General features: G+C 33.9%; 2 protein-coding genes across 4 annotated transcripts; one reads left to right on the top strand and one right to left on the bottom strand.

Annotated features, from left to right (window-relative positions):
• Window positions 1–2,632: 2,632 nt before the first annotated feature.
• Window positions 2,633–7,608, top strand: LOC11416074 (auxin response factor 4). 2 transcript variants are annotated; one of them, XM_039830824.1, is made up of 12 exons: window positions 2,633–3,393; window positions 3,510–3,566; window positions 3,866–4,113; window positions 4,397–4,481; window positions 4,573–4,658; window positions 4,830–4,994; window positions 5,102–5,221; window positions 5,303–5,381; window positions 5,574–5,736; window positions 5,818–6,581; window positions 6,678–6,868; window positions 7,259–7,608. In XM_039830824.1, exons 1-12 carry the CDS (start codon window positions 3,046–3,048, stop codon window positions 7,440–7,442), a joined length of 2,490 nt encoding a protein of 829 aa, XP_039686758.1. In that variant the 5' UTR covers window positions 2,633–3,045; the 3' UTR covers window positions 7,443–7,608. The 2 variants fall into 2 exon arrangements, with proteins under 2 accessions (XP_039686758.1, XP_003597191.2); XM_003597143.4 differs by having other exon boundaries at window positions 2,642–3,393; window positions 3,866–4,051; window positions 4,568–4,658; window positions 7,259–7,442.
• A 1,476-nt stretch (window positions 7,609–9,084) lies between these two features.
• Window positions 9,085–19,349, bottom strand: LOC11417575 (E3 SUMO-protein ligase SIZ1). 2 transcript variants are annotated; one of them, XM_003597142.4, is made up of 17 exons: window positions 19,155–19,349; window positions 18,841–18,925; window positions 18,123–18,203; window positions 17,711–17,753; window positions 17,111–17,183; window positions 16,725–16,887; window positions 16,424–16,554; window positions 15,297–15,365; window positions 14,347–14,434; window positions 14,177–14,252; window positions 13,891–13,964; window positions 13,594–13,701; window positions 12,647–12,808; window positions 12,445–12,549; window positions 12,279–12,359; window positions 10,938–12,183; window positions 9,085–9,900 (listed from the first exon to the last, which is right to left on the bottom strand). In XM_003597142.4, the coding sequence occupies exons 2-17, from the start codon at window positions 18,865–18,867 to the stop codon at window positions 9,761–9,763; spliced, it is 2,667 nt and encodes an 888-aa protein (XP_003597190.2). In that variant the 5' UTR covers window positions 18,868–18,925; window positions 19,155–19,349; the 3' UTR covers window positions 9,085–9,760. The 2 variants fall into 2 exon arrangements, with proteins under 2 accessions (XP_003597190.2, XP_024632493.1); XM_024776725.2 differs by having other exon boundaries at window positions 18,841–18,909; window positions 19,155–19,348.

The raw sequence follows: 19,349 nt of genomic DNA, 5'->3' as shown, positions 1-19,349 counted from the left end.
TAGAAGCTTATAATGTGGCTTTAATAAAGTTACTATATATACATGTCAATGTTACCTAGCTTTCCACCCAGAAAAAAACTAGAAAACCAAATGGGATGAGGCATGAGGGGAAAAACAAGAGAATTTACCTAACTTTTTAATTAATAAAAATATTAATATTATAACCAATCAATTAGGTTCAAGTGGTTGATAAGTTCCATTAAAATAACAAATGTTTGAAAAAACTCGATTTCGATTACTGGATGAAACAATTCAGACTACTTACTTCACGACTGAACTACAGATTACCAAAACTTAATTCCCATATAAATCGGAGGGTTAACACAAAAATAATATTTATATTATGAAATGAGAAAATCAATCTTTTTCATACTCACCTTAATTATTGGGAAACAACAAACCAAGAAGCTTCAACAACATCATTTAGTGGAGACTCGTGGCTTTTAGCTAGTAATGTATTGTATTGTTTCCATATAAGGTAAAACAAAAATTTTAATTTTGTTTCTTTGTTTTAATTTTTTCAGTAAGAAGAGAAAAATATTTTGAAGACTCAATATTCAATTGCTTGACACTACCAACTTTCCTTGCTCATTCAGTATATTCTTTCTTATGCGTATCAGCTATGATTAAGTTGCATAGTATAACCCGTGCAAGATATTATTTTAATATACTATTACTTTATAGAAAGAGAATTTTATTTTTTGTGAAGAGAAAGATAAATTAATTATTACAGTAGGTGTTTTGATTATGACATTATGTATGCACGCGTGCATTTCAATTCAAGAGATAAGTGATGAAATTGAAAGGGAAAAAATTGTTATACTTCTCTAAAAGCCAATGAAAAGTGATTTCTTAGTTTATCTTTATCCAAACAATAATCTATGTGATGGGGAAGCTAGGAGATATGTAGAGATCATCCTCCTTCTTCTTCTTCTACTTAAGGGGCCCAATTTTAATTTATTTAACTTTTGATAATTACTACTAGTGAATTTTACAAAACCTGCAGATTACTCAAACCTTTTTAATCATTATTTGACACTTGTTAAGGAACCATTCATTCTACCAAGCTGATAGAAATGGATATAGATCGTCCCTGTGAGCTTAGCTCACTTAATATAAATAATACATAAAATATGCAAAAGTCGAGTACGAACCTCAAACACAATTTCTCAAATCATTAAACTACTTGACAAAAGAGAAAAGAAGATATAGGTTGGACCGAAAAATTGGGACCCTCAACCCTAGTCCACGTACCAAAATACTTTTAGAAACCTATATAAAAGAATAGGGTATTCTCCACAAAGTGATTAGGATGAGTGGTCTATATATATTTTGGAAAGTGACCGTAAATAAAAAGGAAAAGGAAAATGTGAAGAAATGGAGTGAGTAGTGATGCCGACAGAGAATAGGGCTCCTCTCTGAATTCTGAGCAGCTGATTATGAGTCCTAACAACAAACAACACCCCCACCATACTTGCTGCCAAATACTATACCAACAAATACACTAGACACTTTGTCTGCCCTCTCAATATATTTTGATCAAACAATCAAATAAATATGAAAAAAATACTTTATAATCTCTTAACTTAATTTTAAATAATAATTTGATCATTTATATTTTTTTACCTTAGTCTGATATTTTTGTTCGATTTACATATGAATTTTTAAACTTTAAATTTATGATCATATATTTACGTATGAATTTTAGATTTGAAACTTGAAAAGCAATATACAAACAGATCAAAATGAGATAAATAATAATACAATAAGAAAGGTTGATTACGTTAATATAAGATGCTCTATATATAATAATCATAAGCAAACTAACAAATTTGCAATTAATAATAACCAACTTATAACTATTTATAACCAACACCAACTAATTCTAGCATGAACATTCAAATTCTAACAAAGAACAATAAACATGATGTTGGGGAGACCGGGTTTAATCGTCTAAGGCCCCTAAAAGACTTTGATATCATATCTACGATCATATGTTAAAATAATTTTTTGTTCCTAATTAATATTAGATTAACCACTCCCACTTAAAACTCAACAGTGTTGAAGTTCAGAACCATTAAGAGACTTTGAGACAACGTCTTTATCCAAAAACATTAATATATTAAGAATATGAGTCACTTTTCTTATCGAATATTTCCTTCAATTTTCAACTGATATAAGACTCAACAATGGAGACTTGAATTTCAAATACATGATATTCATAACAAACTTAGGAGCGCAATATACATGATATTTTACAACAAACTTAAAAGGTAACAAAAAAAAAATGTGTTAAATTTTGATTTTATCAAATGAATGAAGCATCAATTTTTGGTTTGTGTTGGTGGAGCCAGAGGGTCTCACCAACAAGTGAAGAAATTATGAAAAAAGAGAAAAGATAAAGCTAAGGACAAAGCAAATAACAAGTGTGTGTTCTGTTACTATCCTACCTTGTCCCCCCACCCAACACACACTCACACACACACAACAAGTACAAAAGCCACTCACAAAATTAACTTTTGATTCAATTGTCTATTCCTTTTCCTGTTCCCTCTTCTCGCTACCTTCAAATATGGTAGAACAAGAATCATACCACTTTGAATTTCTTGTTATTATTTGACACTCTTTGTTTTCACTTTTTTTGTGGTGTCCCTCCAAACATGAATTCCTTTTTTCATTATTTAATATATGATTTGACCTCATTCATTTCCACCTCATCTTTCTTTCCTTCCTTTTTCTTTCTTTCTTAAATCCACTTCATTACACTCTCCTTCACCTTTATCTTTTTTTCAAAGACTCACTACAAATTTATCCGACCCGACAAAAAATAATATCTAAATTAATCTCTGACACTCTTATATCAAGGATAAATTAGTCTGAGACTCGTCATAACAACTAGACTAATTTATCCTCAGTGTAAAAATATCATAGACTAAACCGCGAGAAAATTGTGAGGGATCATTGATTCATTAGTCTTTTTATATTCTCATAGATTTTCATTTGAGTCCTAAGAGAAGAACCAACCACAAAACATTGTAGGTGTTCATGGAAATTGATCTGAATGATTCCATAACTGAAGTTAAGAAGAATGTGTGTAGCAATGGTAAATGTGAGAAAAGTGTTTGTTGTGTTTGCACTTTATCTTCTTCTTCATCACCAACATGTTCATCTTCTAGTTCCACTTCAGCTATTGTGTCTTCATCTTATCTTGAACTATGGCATGCTTGTGCTGGACCTTTAACATCACTTCCAAAGAAAGGGAATGTTGTAGTTTATTTTCCACAAGGTCATTTGGAACAAGTTGCATCTTTGTCTCTCTTTTCTTCATTGGAAATTCCAACATATGGTCTTCAACCACAAATACTTTGTAGGGTTGTCAATGTTCAATTACTTGTAAGCACTTAAACTGAATTACTTTACTCTTCCATTGAATTGCATATGTTTAATTCACACAGACTTTTTTCATTTGGTTTTGTTTAATGTTTTCTGTATATTTTTTCCATTAACAGGCCAATAAGGAGAATGATGAGGTTTACACACAGGTTGCTTTGCTTCCACAGGCAGAGGTAGGTTTTATGGTTTAACATATTTGGTCTTGTTATTTTTTTTTTTTTTTATGCATTTTGGTTTGGTTTTCTTCTTAAATATTGGCAAATTTTGGAATCTTATTGTTTTTTTGCAAGTCATAGATTTATAAATCATTGATGAATGGCTAATGTGAGTGACAAATTATAAATCATAACTTTATAGATTCTTTTGTTGAATTTCTCCTCGGGATCCAAATACTAGTGTTATACTAATGATGCAGCAATTGCTTCTTTGCTCCTACCTCATAAGGTAACTATAAATCATGTGTTGCATTCAGTTAGCAGGGATGTGTTTGGATGACAAAGAGCCTGAAGGTTTGGAAGCAGATGATGAGGGAAATGGAAGATCCCCTACAAAGTTAGCTTCTCACATGTTTTGCAAAACACTCACTGCCTCTGATACCAGCACTCATGGAGGGTTTTCGGTTCCACGTAGAGCTGCTGAAGATTGTTTTCCTCCTTTGGTACAACACTATGAGCCTGTTTGGATTTGCTTATTTGAGGTTATCTACCGGCATAAATCCTTGTGAGACTGATTGAGAGAACTTATAAAAATATCTTATAATGACATGTCTATAAGCTATTTTCAGTTTATTTTCATTAGCTCTCCAGGATAGCTTATGAAAACAACTTATAGCTTATATGAAAATTATTTTATTTTATTTTACCTTTGTTACAAAAATAGCTTATATATAAGTGTTTATGCTTTAAGAGAGCTTAATTAAGCTGATTTATTTATTTTTCTGCGCTAAATTTGTTGGAAAGTGTTTTAAAGTGGCGATTAATTATGTTTACTTTCACTTCTTCAGGATTATAAGCAGCAGAGGCCCTCTCAAGAGCTTGTTGCAAAAGACCTGCATGGTGTGGGGTGGAAATTTCGCCATATTTACCGAGGTAGAGATGAAACCGAATTGCTGTGTTGGTTGGATTGCATATTGACTATGAATGAAACAGAAAGTCCATGTTATATTCTTTGTCAGGTCAGCCAAGGAGGCATCTGCTCACTACTGGCTGGAGTATTTTTGTTAGCCAAAAGAATCTTGTTTCTGGGGATGCAGTTCTCTTTCTAAGGTGTGTGTGTTTATGTTGAACTGAGACTTATTGAATTGAGACTAATCTGTATATGATAGATTTTTCATATGTTGTTCCTGTAATCATTGTCATGCTTTAATGAGAAAGTAATGAGAAACTTCCTAATAAAAATATTTGCATGACCCTTACCGCTCATGAATCTCTACGTAGGGGTGAAAACGGAGAGTTAAGATTGGGAATCAGAAGAGCTGCTCGACCGAGAAACGGTCTTCCTGAATCAATTATTGGTAACCAGAGTTGTTCTCCTAGTTTCCTTTCTTCTGTGGCTAATGCTATCTCCGCAAAAAGCATGTTTCATGTTTTCTACAGTCCAAGGTACTTGATTAATGGATACAGTTTCCTTGTTTTGCAAAATGTTGGATAAAGGGTTATTTTATCCCTCATGTTGTATATTTAATGTGTTTGAATTTGTTGTAATACAGAGCAAGTCATGCCGATTTCGTTGTGCCTTACCAAAAGTATGCTAAAAGCATCAGGAACCCAGTGACCATAGGGACAAGATTCAAAATGAAATTTGAAATGGATGAATCTCCAGAAAGAAGGTCAGCTATAGCATTAGTTATAAATCTTTAGCCATTGTCTGTATTCTATCTACAACATGATATCATTTTCATGTCTTGCAGGTGTAGTAGCGGTATCGTGACTGGAATGAGTGATTTGGATCCGTATAAATGGCCCAAGTCAAAATGGAGATGCTTGATGGTACATTTTCTACATTTCTTTATACACTAATACTATGCAGTTTGTTACCAACATAATATACATTTAGCATTTGATATAGATATTTACAATCACCAACTTTTCCATTGAAGCGTATACTTTTCTAAACATTAATTAATTAATAACCAAATGATGATAGCTTGATCAATAAAAGCTATCTGTGATATTACACAGGTCAGATGGGATGAGGATATTGGGGCTAATCATCAAGATAGAGTCTCTCCTTGGGAGATTGATCCGTCTACTTCTCTCCCTCCCTTGAACATTCAATCTTCTCGAAGGCTGAAGAAACTGCGGACGGGTCTGCATGTTGAATCACCGAGTCACTTTATCACTGGTATGAATCCAAATGCTGAGATAGCTAAATAGCATTAATCACTAAACATATTGTGTCCTAATCACCCCATCGTCATCGCAGCTGGAGACAGTGGGTTTATGGACTTTGATGAGTCTATAAGATCATCCAAGGTCTTGCAAGGTCAAGAAAAAACAAGTTTTATGTCACTATATTATGGATGTGACACAGTAACTAAGCAGAAAGAATTTGATATCAATTCTCTAAGACATACTAATCTTGCATCAAATGGAGCAAGAAAAATTACTTCTTCTGAGTTTACGAGGATTCAACCTTCTAGTTATGCAGACTTCACGGAAATGAACCGGTTTCCTAGGGTCTTGCAAGCTCAAGAAATATATCCATTGAGATCCCTGACAGGAAAGGTTGATCTAAACCTTAACTCTTGGGGTAAAACCAATGTTAGTTACACAAAATATAACCTGCATAATGCAACCAAACTTAACTTTCACTCATTAGGATCAGAAGTTCTTCAAAATTCCTCTTTTCCATATGGTGATATACACAAAGTTGGTCAAGGTAGCAGCATGCTGTGCTCCAAACCAACCAATTTCCAACTAGGGAATGTTTCATTTAATACTCCTTCATCTCAGATAGGTGCATTGAGAAATGAAGTTGGACTGTCTAGTTTCAAAATCCGAAATGAACAGAAGCTGCAGAACGATATTTCGGCTGCTACTTCTCTAGATGCAAACATCAGGATTTCAAATGACGAAAATTTCAAGGAGATGGTAAATCCTTGTAAACTGTTTGGATTTTCCTTATCGGCAGCAGCGGAAACCACCTCACAAAATCTACAAAACTCTGCTAAAAGAAGTTGCACAAAGGTGAGCGACGATAGCAACCGAGTTATATTGTGATATGAATTTTTGTCTCTTCCTTTGACAATTTGCCGACGCATATGTAATATACAATGAATGAAGGTTCACAAGCAAGGTAGCTTAGTTGGAAGAGCCATTGATCTGTCAAGATTGAGCAGCTACAATGATCTGGTGAGTGAACTAGAGAGACTATTTGGCATGGAAGGTCTTCTAAGAGATCCTGACAAAGGATGGAGAATCCTCTACACTGACAGTGAAAATGACATTATGGTTGTTGGGGATGATCCATGGCAGTAAGTATTACTCATCTTCCTATACTCATTTGTTTTACTAAGAATGCTTCTTTTGTCTATTTGTAAATGGTATACACACCATCTGTTTCAGCCATTAAATCAGTATAAATATTTCAAAATATCGATCTAATGGCTATGACTTATGTTGTACCGGTACACCAATTAAAAACGGATGCACCTTGACTTCGATTGTCTGCTGTGACAATATCACACACAGTCACCAGTGTAAGTTAGAAAACCATTGAATAAATATCATATGTTTCATTCGGAGTGAGTCGTCGGGTCATCATTCAATGGTTTTTTTGACTGACTGTGCCTTGTGATCTAAACCTTGTGTATTTGTTCAATCAAATACATAATGAAAAAATACACTCACCCTTTTGGCTGCAGTGAGTTCTGTGATATGGTATCAAAAATCCATATATATACACAAGAAGAAGTGGAGAAGATGACAATTGGGATGATGAATGATGATAACCAGAGCTGTTTGGAACAGACACCATTGATTATGGAGGCTTCAAAATCTTCCTCGGTGGGACAGCCGGATTCTTCTACAACAGTAGTTAGAATCTAGTTGCATATGTTGGCATTGTCTCTATGCAATATAATCAATATTATTTGCATGTTTATTGTGATTGATTACTATATTTGAGCTGTGTCAAAAAAATGTTTACTATTTTTATGCTAGTTATGAGCCCAACAAGGGAAATAAGGCTTTGAAATTGAGTATTATCAATCAATTAATCTCTCCATCATAGAAAAATAAAATAATTTTATGAAACTAGACTGATTAATGATCTTCAGATTCATAAATTAATTTGTGATTATGTAAATTTCGAAGGACTGAATTGTTTGATTGTTACAGAAAAACAATGACTCACTCTTAAATAAATATGTTCCTGTCAATATTTTTTTATTTGGTCTATAGACAAAGTGGCATTCAGCACTGAAACTCATACACAATTGTGAGGTATCAGGTTTGAACCCAAATGAGTGAATGTGTCAGTAACTTTTTTAGAAGCTTTGAAATCTCATTTTATTTTGGGAGACTTACAATGGAATTGCCATAAAATATTTTTGAAAGAATAACACTACAAAAATTTGTTGGAATATGAAGTATATTGTAACGTATGATACAAGTATTTGATTGAACAAAAACTATAGTATTATATATATTAATTTGAATAGTTATGTGGAATTTGGAAAAGTTTGGGTAAACGTCATGGAAGAGTATATTAGAGTGTATTGAATTGGTAGATATATGTTACTGAAGTACATTGAGAAGTCTATTATGGAATATGGAAAAATAAACAAATCAATAAATATGCAATTCATTGCACAAATCGATCTAGTATCATCTTTCTCTTTAGTAACAAAAAAAAATCCACAAATCAATTTGGTATCATCTTTCTCTGGTGTAACAAAAAAAAAAATTATGGTCTTCTTTTGATCTATGGCAAAAAGAAAAGGCATCAAAAAAGGAAAAACTACACCCCAAACACTTTGGATTGCCATGACTTTCGCAAGGATTAACCTAGAGAGCGCTAAGGCACAAAGATTCAAAACAACCTTGTTAGGATCCATGTTGTTGCCGAACTTAGCCAACCAATCTGCACATTGATTTCTTTCTCACCGTAGAGAGTGATCAAAGGTCAAGGGCGAAGAGTAATTCATGAAGAAACAAATATAGGGAATAATAGGAGCATAAGGATGACTATGTTGCAAGGTAAGGCAGACTGAGAATGAGATTCACAAGTAAAAGCCAAACCACGACCAATAGCCTGAAGCAGCTAATCGAAGGGAGCTATACCTCTCTTTGGATTGAGCTAGAATCCAAGAAACAAAACTGAAAAGAAATATTGTTAGAAGTAAACTGAAAAGATCTACACATGTTTATGACTTACGGGCAATCTTGAGTAGCACGACAACCCTTACAGCTAGTATCAAAGGAGACATGATGGCTGAACTTGAAAGCATTGGTCGGGAAACTACCATGCATAATGAGCCGAATAAAATGTTTTGATATTTTCTCAGTGCCTCTGTTTCGAAATCGACGCAGGAGGAAAAAAAAAAAAAAAAACTAGTGTTTGAAATGCATTTTGCTGATGTGTATGGAAAATGCCTTAACACAAGTTTGGTCAATTGATTGTATCAATCTTATCGTGGATTATGAATGAAGATTGTTCACCGTAAAAAAAAAAAAAGAGATATTGCAATTTGGTTTAAACATATCAGCGCAAAGGCTCAACACTTGGACCGCATTTAAGCTTCTATATTTTACAACAATTCAACTCGTTCAACCTGTGTTCCAAAGAATAAGAACACAGTTGAGCTAAAACTGAATACAAGGAGGAAATGTTGATTTGATCCTCATGAAAATTTGCTAATCCAGGAGACCACTCTATCTAGTGCCTAAATATATTACAAAATATTAGCAACCATATATATTACAAAAGCGAAAAGCAGCATCTGCCTGGTTGTAAATAATAAAACTATTTTTCATTCTCCTATTCAATTTGTTTAGCTGAAACTTGGTTAATTGCTATCAGCAGCAGAGACAAAATTGCAGATATAATAATTTGAACTATCAAATCTGAATGCCCATCTACACAAAAGCAGCACTATCATGTGTCATTAGGACAACTCTGATTATATCTGCATAAATAACTGAGGACAATTGCAGCCAACATCTTTCTGTTCCTGTAGGGTAATGACACCCTACAGGAACAGGATTTTGCGGCGAAAATTTTGTAGCGCGGCTACACCATAGATGTTTCAGAAGACAACAGTTTTCACTTCCTGAGGACTAAAAATGCTGCTCTAACTTTCTTCAGTTTCTAGGTACAAATGTAGCGGTAAGGGCGTCTAAAGCTAATAGAGGTGTAATACCCTCTACTCTGAATCTGAACCAATAGAAAGATTCAAGCGGGGCCTTACTGAACGTTTTTGGCGGGGAAATGAGAAAGGGCCGTCTGATCTTTTCCTACTTGCTTTGTCAGATTCAGCATCATCCACACTACGAAGCAAAGAAGCTGCATGAGGAAAAACAAGTCAAGTTCGAGAAGGAAAAAAGTGACATTTAGAGTCTAAATTAGAACACGAATATAGTCAGAAATCAGAATACACATTGTATAAAAGTTGCGCGCATATTTGTCTGTAATTAGGAGCGAAATATAAGAACAAAACGCGAGGAAGGAGATGGACCAGGAAAAGAGCACAATCAAATACAACTAACGTTTGGGCTAGAGATTAGGCTCCACAAGTTTTCAAGCTGCACAAAATAACCATAACTTTCTACGGATGCAAATAAATGATAGCCAATTAGACATTTTACGACAAAGATCACTACAATATTTCATCAGGCCATCCTTCCTTGTCCCTCCTCTCCCTATGGTTAAATATTTGATCATGTAAATAATTAAAATGCTTAATCCTAGCAAGCAATAAACAGCATGCTTTTACTAAAAGAGACTAGCCAATAGTAAAACTTACAAAGATACAAATGCAATTTGCATCAAAAGGCATTGTAACAAATTTGGTATTGATTATATTGATCCGGAAAGAGAAAAAAAATCCAACTAATAAGTTAATGGGATATCTTCGATCATCATCATGAAGTATATCTGTAGTTTAGTAAAGCACTATTTTCTTTTATGCAAGTGTTTTCAACTATTCAATGAAATTAGACAACGACACGGTGCAGAAAACTAGCATAATTATGCAGACCATTCTTCCTATAGTGTACAATGAATCACTGTCCCACAGTATCCAACACAATATCATCTACATGAAGAAAATGAAATAGCGAGTTCCCAATCCTCTTTTATAGGAAGCATAAACAAACTTGATATGGAACTTAGATAAATCTTGGTGATCACCCATGCAAAAAGCCTAATAACATGTTCATTTAAGAAATAGTGAAAGGCAGAGAAACAGGGACAAAGCAAAGAGTAACGTTGGAAATGGAAAATATTTTTTATTTTAAGAATTCTACAATGATCTAATATATTTACTTTCTTATAATAAGTAATTGGTTGTTTCTGCAGTATAAAATGTAAAAGATACTAACCAGTCTCAGCAAGTAACAAATCAGCCTCATTTAAAGAATCTGTTAAAGAATCTGGCGCATCTTCTCTGGATTGAATTTGCGGTCTGGAGTTCAAACCATTTGTTGTTGAAGCATCACCAATACTGCCACCAGCCCCACCCCCAAGGCTAAGAGAGATCCAATCCTCTGTGCAGACACCATTCGACACATCTGTGTGATTTCTTAATTCATGCTGCACAGATGATTCTGCTGGTCTTGTAGGGAGAAAAATCTGAAGTGAGGGATCCTGTCCACCAAATGCCAATGGATTGTCAACCAAACCACCATTTAAATCAGTGTCGGACCGATCAGTGGATGAATTTGGTATTAGAGCACTAGATCCCAGAGCAGTGTCAGGAGCCAACGTATAACTATTCAGTGAAGAGGAGCAATTAATATCACCATGGGCCAATGCATCAGACACATCCACATCAGAACTGAATAGTTGGAATCCCGAGCTTGCCTGAGTTCCAGAATGCAGTGGCCAGACTGAGGGAATCCCAAAAATGCTTTCATTGGGATTATCAAAAACTCCCAAGCATGGATTTCCACCAATACTGTGATCTCCAGCATATGGATCCATAATTCCAGGCGGAGGCACTGAGTAAGCATCAACTGCATCACCAGTTTGATTATTTCCGTAACCAACTGTAGGAGATATTAATATTTCATCATCTTCAGAATCGCTAAGAACAATAACTTCTGCATTAGCCATCGGAGCAGAAGTGTTAGGAATGGTATATCCATAAGTTGAATCAACATTAGTGTGACACACAGAATTCGTCTCAATCCCATTAGTAGGAGAATAATCTGTATGCCCACCACCACTCTGATTTACGCTTGGATCATCACCATCCAATCTACTTTCAGAGCCACTGCTGCTCATTTGAATAACTACAACTTCATGATTTCCTAAATCAGCATTCAACCTATTATCAGAAGAGATGTTTGTGTCCTTGGGTTTGCTGACTTCCCAATCTCCATTACAGTTTTTCCTAATGCCAAGTCTTAAGCCATTAGGACTGTCTGAAACACCTTCCTGTTTGACATTCAAAGTTTCCACTCTCTTGTCTTCTCCACTGGTAGAAACAGGGAGCGATCCGTCAGGACAGTGCCATTTAGCAAGATTCCCCAACTCACGGCATTCACTTTCACTCTTAGCCTTGACACGCCAATAACCATCAGGCTTCACCTCCACATCTGTAAACTCCTCCCCACAGTTTTTCATCTGTGCGAGAAAACCAATTTCAATAATGAGTATCGGTTCATAAGACTCAAATACATACAGGGAAGAGAAATGAAGGTCAAAGAGGAAGACACTACCATAGAAGTGATGCGATTGAAATAAGGATCAATAATGATATTCTCCAGTGCATAGTTTTTGAGACATATGGGGCATTGCCACTGCAGAAACAATTAATGCTTCATTTAACACTTTAAAACAAAGAAAGAAATAAGACAAACCATGCACAGTTTCTGAGGATTTTACCTTTCTTGAGCGTTGATTCATTTCCACAAAAACTTCAAGATCAAAACAACCCATGTGAACACAAGGTTTGAATCTTCCTGCAATCTTCATTCTTGAACCACTCATCTACAAATTTCACGAGTACATAAAATTTATAAAACTTGAGGACTGGTTTGTAAAACTTCTTGAGTTACTAAAAGAATCCAATACATCAAAGCCTTACTGGACAACGAAGGCTGATGCTAAAAGTATCTGAAACTACTTCCAGATCACTGTCACTACCAGCATCATCAGCTGAATTTCCACCGCCAACACGACAACAGACACGAGCAAGAGCAACTTCAAAACGCTCACCATCAGACTCCTTTGGAATCATGTTCAAGATCTAGATACCAGAAACTAAATTATTAATTTTATGGCACAGATGGAAGAAATTGTAAGTTCAATCAAAACATATACTCTTAAAATCTAACCATACCGGCAAAACATATTTCAGCAGTATAAACCAAAAGAAAACATCCTTGTTGAATTGTATTTTTATCCAACCATACCAACAAAACACATTTCAACAGTATAAACCAAAAAAGAAAACATACTTGTTGAATTGTATTTTTATCGTACTCAAGGATTACGTGTGCCTTAGGTGTTCGGCATTCTTAGTTTTCCCTCATTATTTCTGTTTTCTCCTTTGTGTTTCTACCCGTTTAAGAGGACACCTTATCCTCAACCCCCATTGTTTTTTTAGGATCCATGCACACACACCTCTCCTAAGTCAAATGGTTAAGCAAGTTGGTGCATTTTGCAAAAGCAACTAGAGACAAAAATAATTTAGATCAACAACAACAATAATAATAATAATAGTGTACAGTATCATTGTAAATTTAGAAAAATGGGGTTGTTCGGATTTTCCGTTAGCGGTTTCTTTTATGTTAGAAGCTATGGGGTTGAGACCATGGTTAAAACTTGTGTTCTTCAGATTATGGAAAAAGAACCACACAGGCATTCCAAATTTTATCGAATTTCTCAGGAATCAGCAGCAGAAACTTTGGACTGTTACCATAAAACACAGATTGTCAACAACAAACTTGACTATTCTGATATGCCTGGATTAAAGAAACCAACAGACATTCAACTTATTATAGTTAAAAGTTAAGGAAGACTTCAATCTACCTGTTGCAAAGTGCGCCTTCTAACAATGCGGACCCCCAAACAGAAAATGCGAGTGTCACACCCCGTCAAAGAAATCTTGTTAACTCCTTCTTTTATATATGGTGTGATCTAACAAAAAAAAATATATATAATAAGAAATTGAAAAAAACCAATACAGACAAAACTTAGCATAACACAGCTAAATATTTAGACTAAAAATAGCTCCCCGACATAAATATCTACATTTAAAGTGCTGGGTAAATAAGACAACTGCGGAAAATTCGGAACAGTTATAATAATTAATGACAATAAACTCACAATTGGGCCATCATCGCGACCATTAGCCCCAAGCAATTGTGAACCGGGTCTATTAATTGCACGAACAGAATAGCCTATATGATCATAATCAAATAGAACAAAAATTCAAAACCACAAAGCTCATGAATTTCAAAAAAATCATTGACATTTTACAATAAAATTATGAGCTTTTAATTAGATAATAAATATAATATACAAACAAACAAAATCTACAACTGGAAACAAAATAGATTAATGAAAACTAAAATAACACCCCAGGATTAGATTACACATAACAATAGCATACCATTTACAACTAGGTCTGCATATTGTGGCCATTGCATCCTGAATGGAACTTTGTCGTTCAGAAGCATGCACCAAGCCTACATATGATGTCATTTGGCAAACATCACAAACCGCTCAAGTAGATTAGTAGAAGGTTACGTGTTAATACTTACAATGAGAAACCAAACCAACCTGAATATCAAATTCTGATTTTAATACTATGTCCTTGTGTGCTCTTGCAAGTTGAAATGTTTTCTCAACACTCTGCATGGGGTTGGATCTGAATCATTCAAACAGAAACACGGTCAAGTCTTGCAAGAAGAAAAGCACTACAAAAAATAAGTTTTAACCTCAGTAAATAATACTGTCTCGTTATAAGTGTCACTAGGTCATGTAAATTTCTTTAGAAAATGATTGATTACGTTGATTTATGTAGTAAAATGATGTATGAAGATTAAAATACCCATATTACTTAAGTAATTGAAAGTAGTAATAGAGGAATAGTTAGACATATTATTTAATTAAATGGAGGTATTATTAGGAAAAGTTAATTTTTTTTTACAAAAAATAAAAAAGTTAATAAATGTTGTCTTGGTATTTTAAAGTGACAAATAATTTAAGACAAACAATTATTCCAAACACGACAATTGTAATGGGACGGAGGGGGTACATGTTTGTGTCGAATACAAAAATATTTAAGAAAACCTTCAGACAAAAAATGAAAACTCAGAAAGAGGATGGAAAAATGTTTATTTTTGAGGGGATAATTGTGATCAGACTTGAGAGTATTTTCACCACAATATAAAATAACACACATTACCATCCCTTTAAATGGCACAAAAAACCTAAATGAAAACTGTATATAGAACGTAACCAAAACATATACACATCAGTTAAAGCATGTGCATTTGCATTCACTATTGGAATTGGACACCCCTCCCTCACCGCCCTAAATGAAAATCTCTACCAATTTAGGCAACAAAATATCTCCTAGTAGCATATAAGATATGAAGAATGTGTTAGTCTCTACTGACTAAGTTCAAGCCTAGGCAACAAAATATCTTCTAATGGATATAAGAAGCCAAATGAACACGATTACACGACTATGTCTAGATTCAACAAAATCAACATAAGGTACTCACCCTTCAGTTGGGACAAGGGTTGTAGACAACTTCACCGGATGTAAAGGGTGCATCATTGAAACCGAGAACCTGTGATATAGAGAAGAGCATGTGGAATAAATAAAAGGATAGGTAACTTCTTCCAGTTGCTAGGGAATACAAAAATATAAGAAGACTAAAAAGCCATCTAATGCAACACAACTTAGTTAGCATACTCAGAAAATCATAATCACATGCATGAAAAGAAAAATTAATAAAAAGAGGCAAATCCTCAAACAGAACCATATGTACTAATTTGAATCTCTAATCAAAACTCAGACTAAGTGTGTTTGGGTGAGCCTTTGTTAAATGTGATTTTGAATGTAAACTTAGGTTTGAAGTGAAGTGATCTAGATTTTGATGTTTTTACACTAAAAGCAACTTTGATGTAAAACTTGATATGAAGGTTTTAACCTAACACAAAAGATACTTTTCAATACTTCTAGTGAAACCAAGATTTGGAGGCAAAATCAATTTTATCTAACAATACGCAAGCATTTGTATTTTTTTCTAAAACTAAATTTGATAATAGGCATAATCATTTCTTATAATCTTCATTCATAAAACCAAACACATGCTAGGATATAACAATGCTATCATATATGAATAAATGCGCATAAAATTACCATCTTTACAACTATCAATATCATTACTACGCTATTTAAAAGAATTGGTGTAATAAAAGTACAGGTACATTTGATTGTGTGTTTTTCTTTTCTGAAAAAACACTTTTGGATTAAAAATGATTGAAAATAAAAATTAATGTTTTATTGAAAATGAAAAGACAGTAAACAAAAGCTGACTTTCCTTGTAAGCTGAAAATAGTAGCATCTAAAAAAGCTGCAAGAAGGAATCAATTCTTTTTAAACTTTAAACAATTGGTTCCTAAAACCACTAGATGTCTCCTAAACTCAGTTCAATGGACCAATAACGGATATAATAGCTCAGTAATAGAAAACACAACCAACACAAACCCTTGACAAGATAAAAGCACAGATGAATCTGACAGTGAACATAAACAAAATTCAACACAGTTCTATGGAGAAAAAACTTTCAAACAGTGTATTCACACCCCATATAAGCTGAAATAAAAAGGGAACATGACATACGGGTCTGCACGACTGAGACGACATATTTCACAATAAAATGTATCTGGGATTGGCGGGAGTCCTTCAGTGGGTGTATCCGGAATAATAACGCAGTTGAGATGTTGCGACACAGGGCATTTTCTATCTTCACACTGTAAACAAGGCCAAAATAATCAAATATAAGCTGTCAGGAAAGTTTTTAATTAAATTCGCATGACATCAAGGAAAATAATGGAAATGATCAATGAAATCCTACGAGAATGTAAAGAAGCATATAATTTTATGAATCGTGAGGATAGAAGAAATATAGTGAATATTATACCTTGATCAATAGATCTGTTTCCAATGAACTTCCACAGAGACATCGAACCTTTGTAGCTGATTGAACGGAATCCTCAACTTCACCTTTAATTTTCACATTACTGCTGTCTGAAGCAACCTGCCCCTTTGATGCTATATCAGTGGCTCCAGATACCTGCAGTTTTCTGGGGAAAAAAACACAACATCATGAAAGAAAAATTATAAAAAATGAGGACATTATGGCATATATACACCAGTATAGTAAACTTAAAGGAAACCTATAAACAGATAACCAAATCATGTGTTAACTATGAACTTATCTATAAAACTTCAGCCATTACATTAATCTGAAGCATAACAAAACTAAATGAAGAAAATGTCTTCAATAGTGTTGTCGCTGACACTCACCTATATGTGTCCTCCACTAATTTTACCACTTGTTCTTTTTCAACAGCATTCTTCTTAGCCCGTACTTTAGCAACTGGGGAAAAAATAACAAGTTGATTAGTTTACAGGAGAAAGGGAGGAATATAAGAAACACGACTTCACATATTAGTGTGTGCAGATGAAAGAACTCACTGCATTCTGAAAAGTACAAGAGATGCTTTAACCCATATGCAAAAGAAAAACCTTAATATAGTGTATCAATACTTTTTCATTTAGGGTTTATGGTGTTTCTTATTTTAACAAGGAAGATTTTATCATTTAGTGTGGGCATAACAAAGAACTCACTGCATTCTCTAGAATTTCCATCTAACTTGAACTAAAGAAAATTGATGCACATACCACAATTTACAACATCCAATGAGATATTCAAGGACAAAAAAAAAAAAAAAAAAAAAAAAAAAAACATCTGCAAAATAAGTGTTATGAGTTTAAATAATAACTGTGCTACGCAAATATAATGAGTTTTTCACACTAATAAAATAGACAAAATACAAGATATAATGAAGTGAGTGCTAATGTTTGAGTCATGTGTGTGTCTGTGATAGGATAGAATAATCATACCTTGTTCATCTGAGATGATAGATAATATCCTATCGATAAGATCCTACAGAAAATAGAGTATTGAAATTAATACATCGTCCTAAAACTCCAGAGAATAGATATCATGCTGTGCAGTTAAGCAATTAAAAATAATAATATATGGGTAAACTCCAGAATTTCAAGAGGTATGAAAGTCCATTCATCAGATTGACAATATCAATACTCTCCAGAGTTTGATCTATAAACTTGTATTCTTGATTGCATGTAATCAAGTGGGAAACACGAAAATATAATAAACACCATTGAATCACACTTAAATTTCACCATTGAATAAACACCATTGAATCACACTTAAATTTCAAAAACACCCCTTAAGTTTCAAAGATAATATCTTAACTTGAAGATGTATGATCAGTAATATTGATTATCTCACCTGCTTCTTTCCCTGCTTCGAAATTCCTATCTGAGTAAGCACATCTTTGAGATCCTTTACACGAAAATATTGCAATTTTTCCTACATGAAAAGTCAATAGTCAGTATAGTGGGAAAGCATTAAACCCCAAAAAAACAAAAGATAACGTAAAACCCGCACTAGATACCTGGTTAACAAAGTTTCACAATAAATAAACCAAACAAAAAAACCGAAAGACCATCCAATGAACTAGACATTAACTTGCCTCTAAACCATATATTGCCATTTACCGCTAAAAAAACGCATTATGCATTATTGCTTTAGCATTTTAACTATAAGAAACCCATCCAACACCACTCAAACGAATAACAAAAAAAAAAAAAAAAAAAAAACTTTGATTCCCCCATAGCAGTTAACAAAGGTAAACTGCACAAAATGCATGTCTGGATTCACTCTCAGATTGGCATAATCATGCGACAAATCACCGTGATTTTCGCAAAAGCTTCACTTCAAAACTTCAAAAAAATCACAGTGCCACCGTGATTTTGTCAAACTCACCCCTCATACAAACATTTGTTGAGTGGTGATTGCACAATGCCATAAAAAAATCTACTTTAACACAAATTTTAGATTGATCAACACTTCAGTTACATAAAAAATTGTAATCACAAAAAATAATGTTGATCATAAATTAAAATTCCAATTAAACAAAAACTGAAGGAAAAAAAAAAAATCATACCTTACAACTTGAAACCAAATCATCCATTTTGCACAGAATCTTCAGTAATAACAAACACCAATAAGCATGCTGCCACAACAAATAACTGATCCAATCAAATCAAAATCATAACCAATCAATAAAATTAACAAAAAAATACTTCAAAATTAAAAAAAATAAAATGAATTTCAATTCTTAACTACAATAGATTCAACCAAGGATTAAGGTAGATGAAATTAAGCACAAATTATGAATCATGGAAAAAAATCGAAATCGAAACACAAATGAAGAAAAGTGAAATTAGGGTTTTGGTTTGGGATGGGATGGGAGCTTACGTAAGATGAGTCGTCAGTGGGCGCTGTTAATGTTAGAACGATGATGTTATGCGTTTCTTATTGACCCAAAAACCAAACCTCCATTTCAATCTTCGGATTTGTCGATGTTTTATTCAATCTAGTTTATTAACGGTAACATGTCCGGGTTATTTTCAGGTACATTCATGCCAATGCAACACATGAATAGTTTTTCCT

This window comes from Medicago truncatula, chromosome 2, assembly GCF_003473485.1.
Source record: "Medicago truncatula cultivar Jemalong A17 chromosome 2, MtrunA17r5.0-ANR, whole genome shotgun sequence".
NCBI lineage: Eukaryota > Viridiplantae > Streptophyta > Magnoliopsida > Fabales > Fabaceae > Medicago > Medicago truncatula.
The sequence above is the reverse complement of the archived record's forward strand: the minus strand, read 5'-3'. Positions and strand labels throughout refer to the sequence as shown.

Excerpts from the sequence above, each read along its gene's own strand:
- LOC11417575 (XM_003597142.4), bottom strand. The coding sequence starts at position 18,867 with ATGGATGATTTGGTTTCAAGTTGTAAG. Across the intron at positions 12,360-12,444 it reads TGAATCAACGCTCAAGAAAG|TGGCAATGCCCCATATGTCT; the intron begins GTAAAATCCTCA and ends TTGTTTCTGCAG. Across the intron at positions 9,901-10,937 it reads TTTGTTACTTGCTGAGACTG|CTTCTTTGCTTCGTAGTGTG; the intron begins GTTAGTATCTTT and ends TTCCTCATGCAG.
- LOC11416074 (XM_039830824.1), top strand. The coding sequence starts at position 3,046 with ATGGAAATTGATCTGAATGATTCCATAACTGAAGTTAAGAAGAATGTG. Across the intron at positions 4,114-4,396 it reads ATCTACCGGCATAAATCCTT|GATTATAAGCAGCAGAGGCC; the intron begins GTGAGACTGATT and ends TCACTTCTTCAG. Across the intron at positions 5,222-5,302 it reads GATGAATCTCCAGAAAGAAG|GTGTAGTAGCGGTATCGTGA; the intron begins GTCAGCTATAGC and ends CATGTCTTGCAG.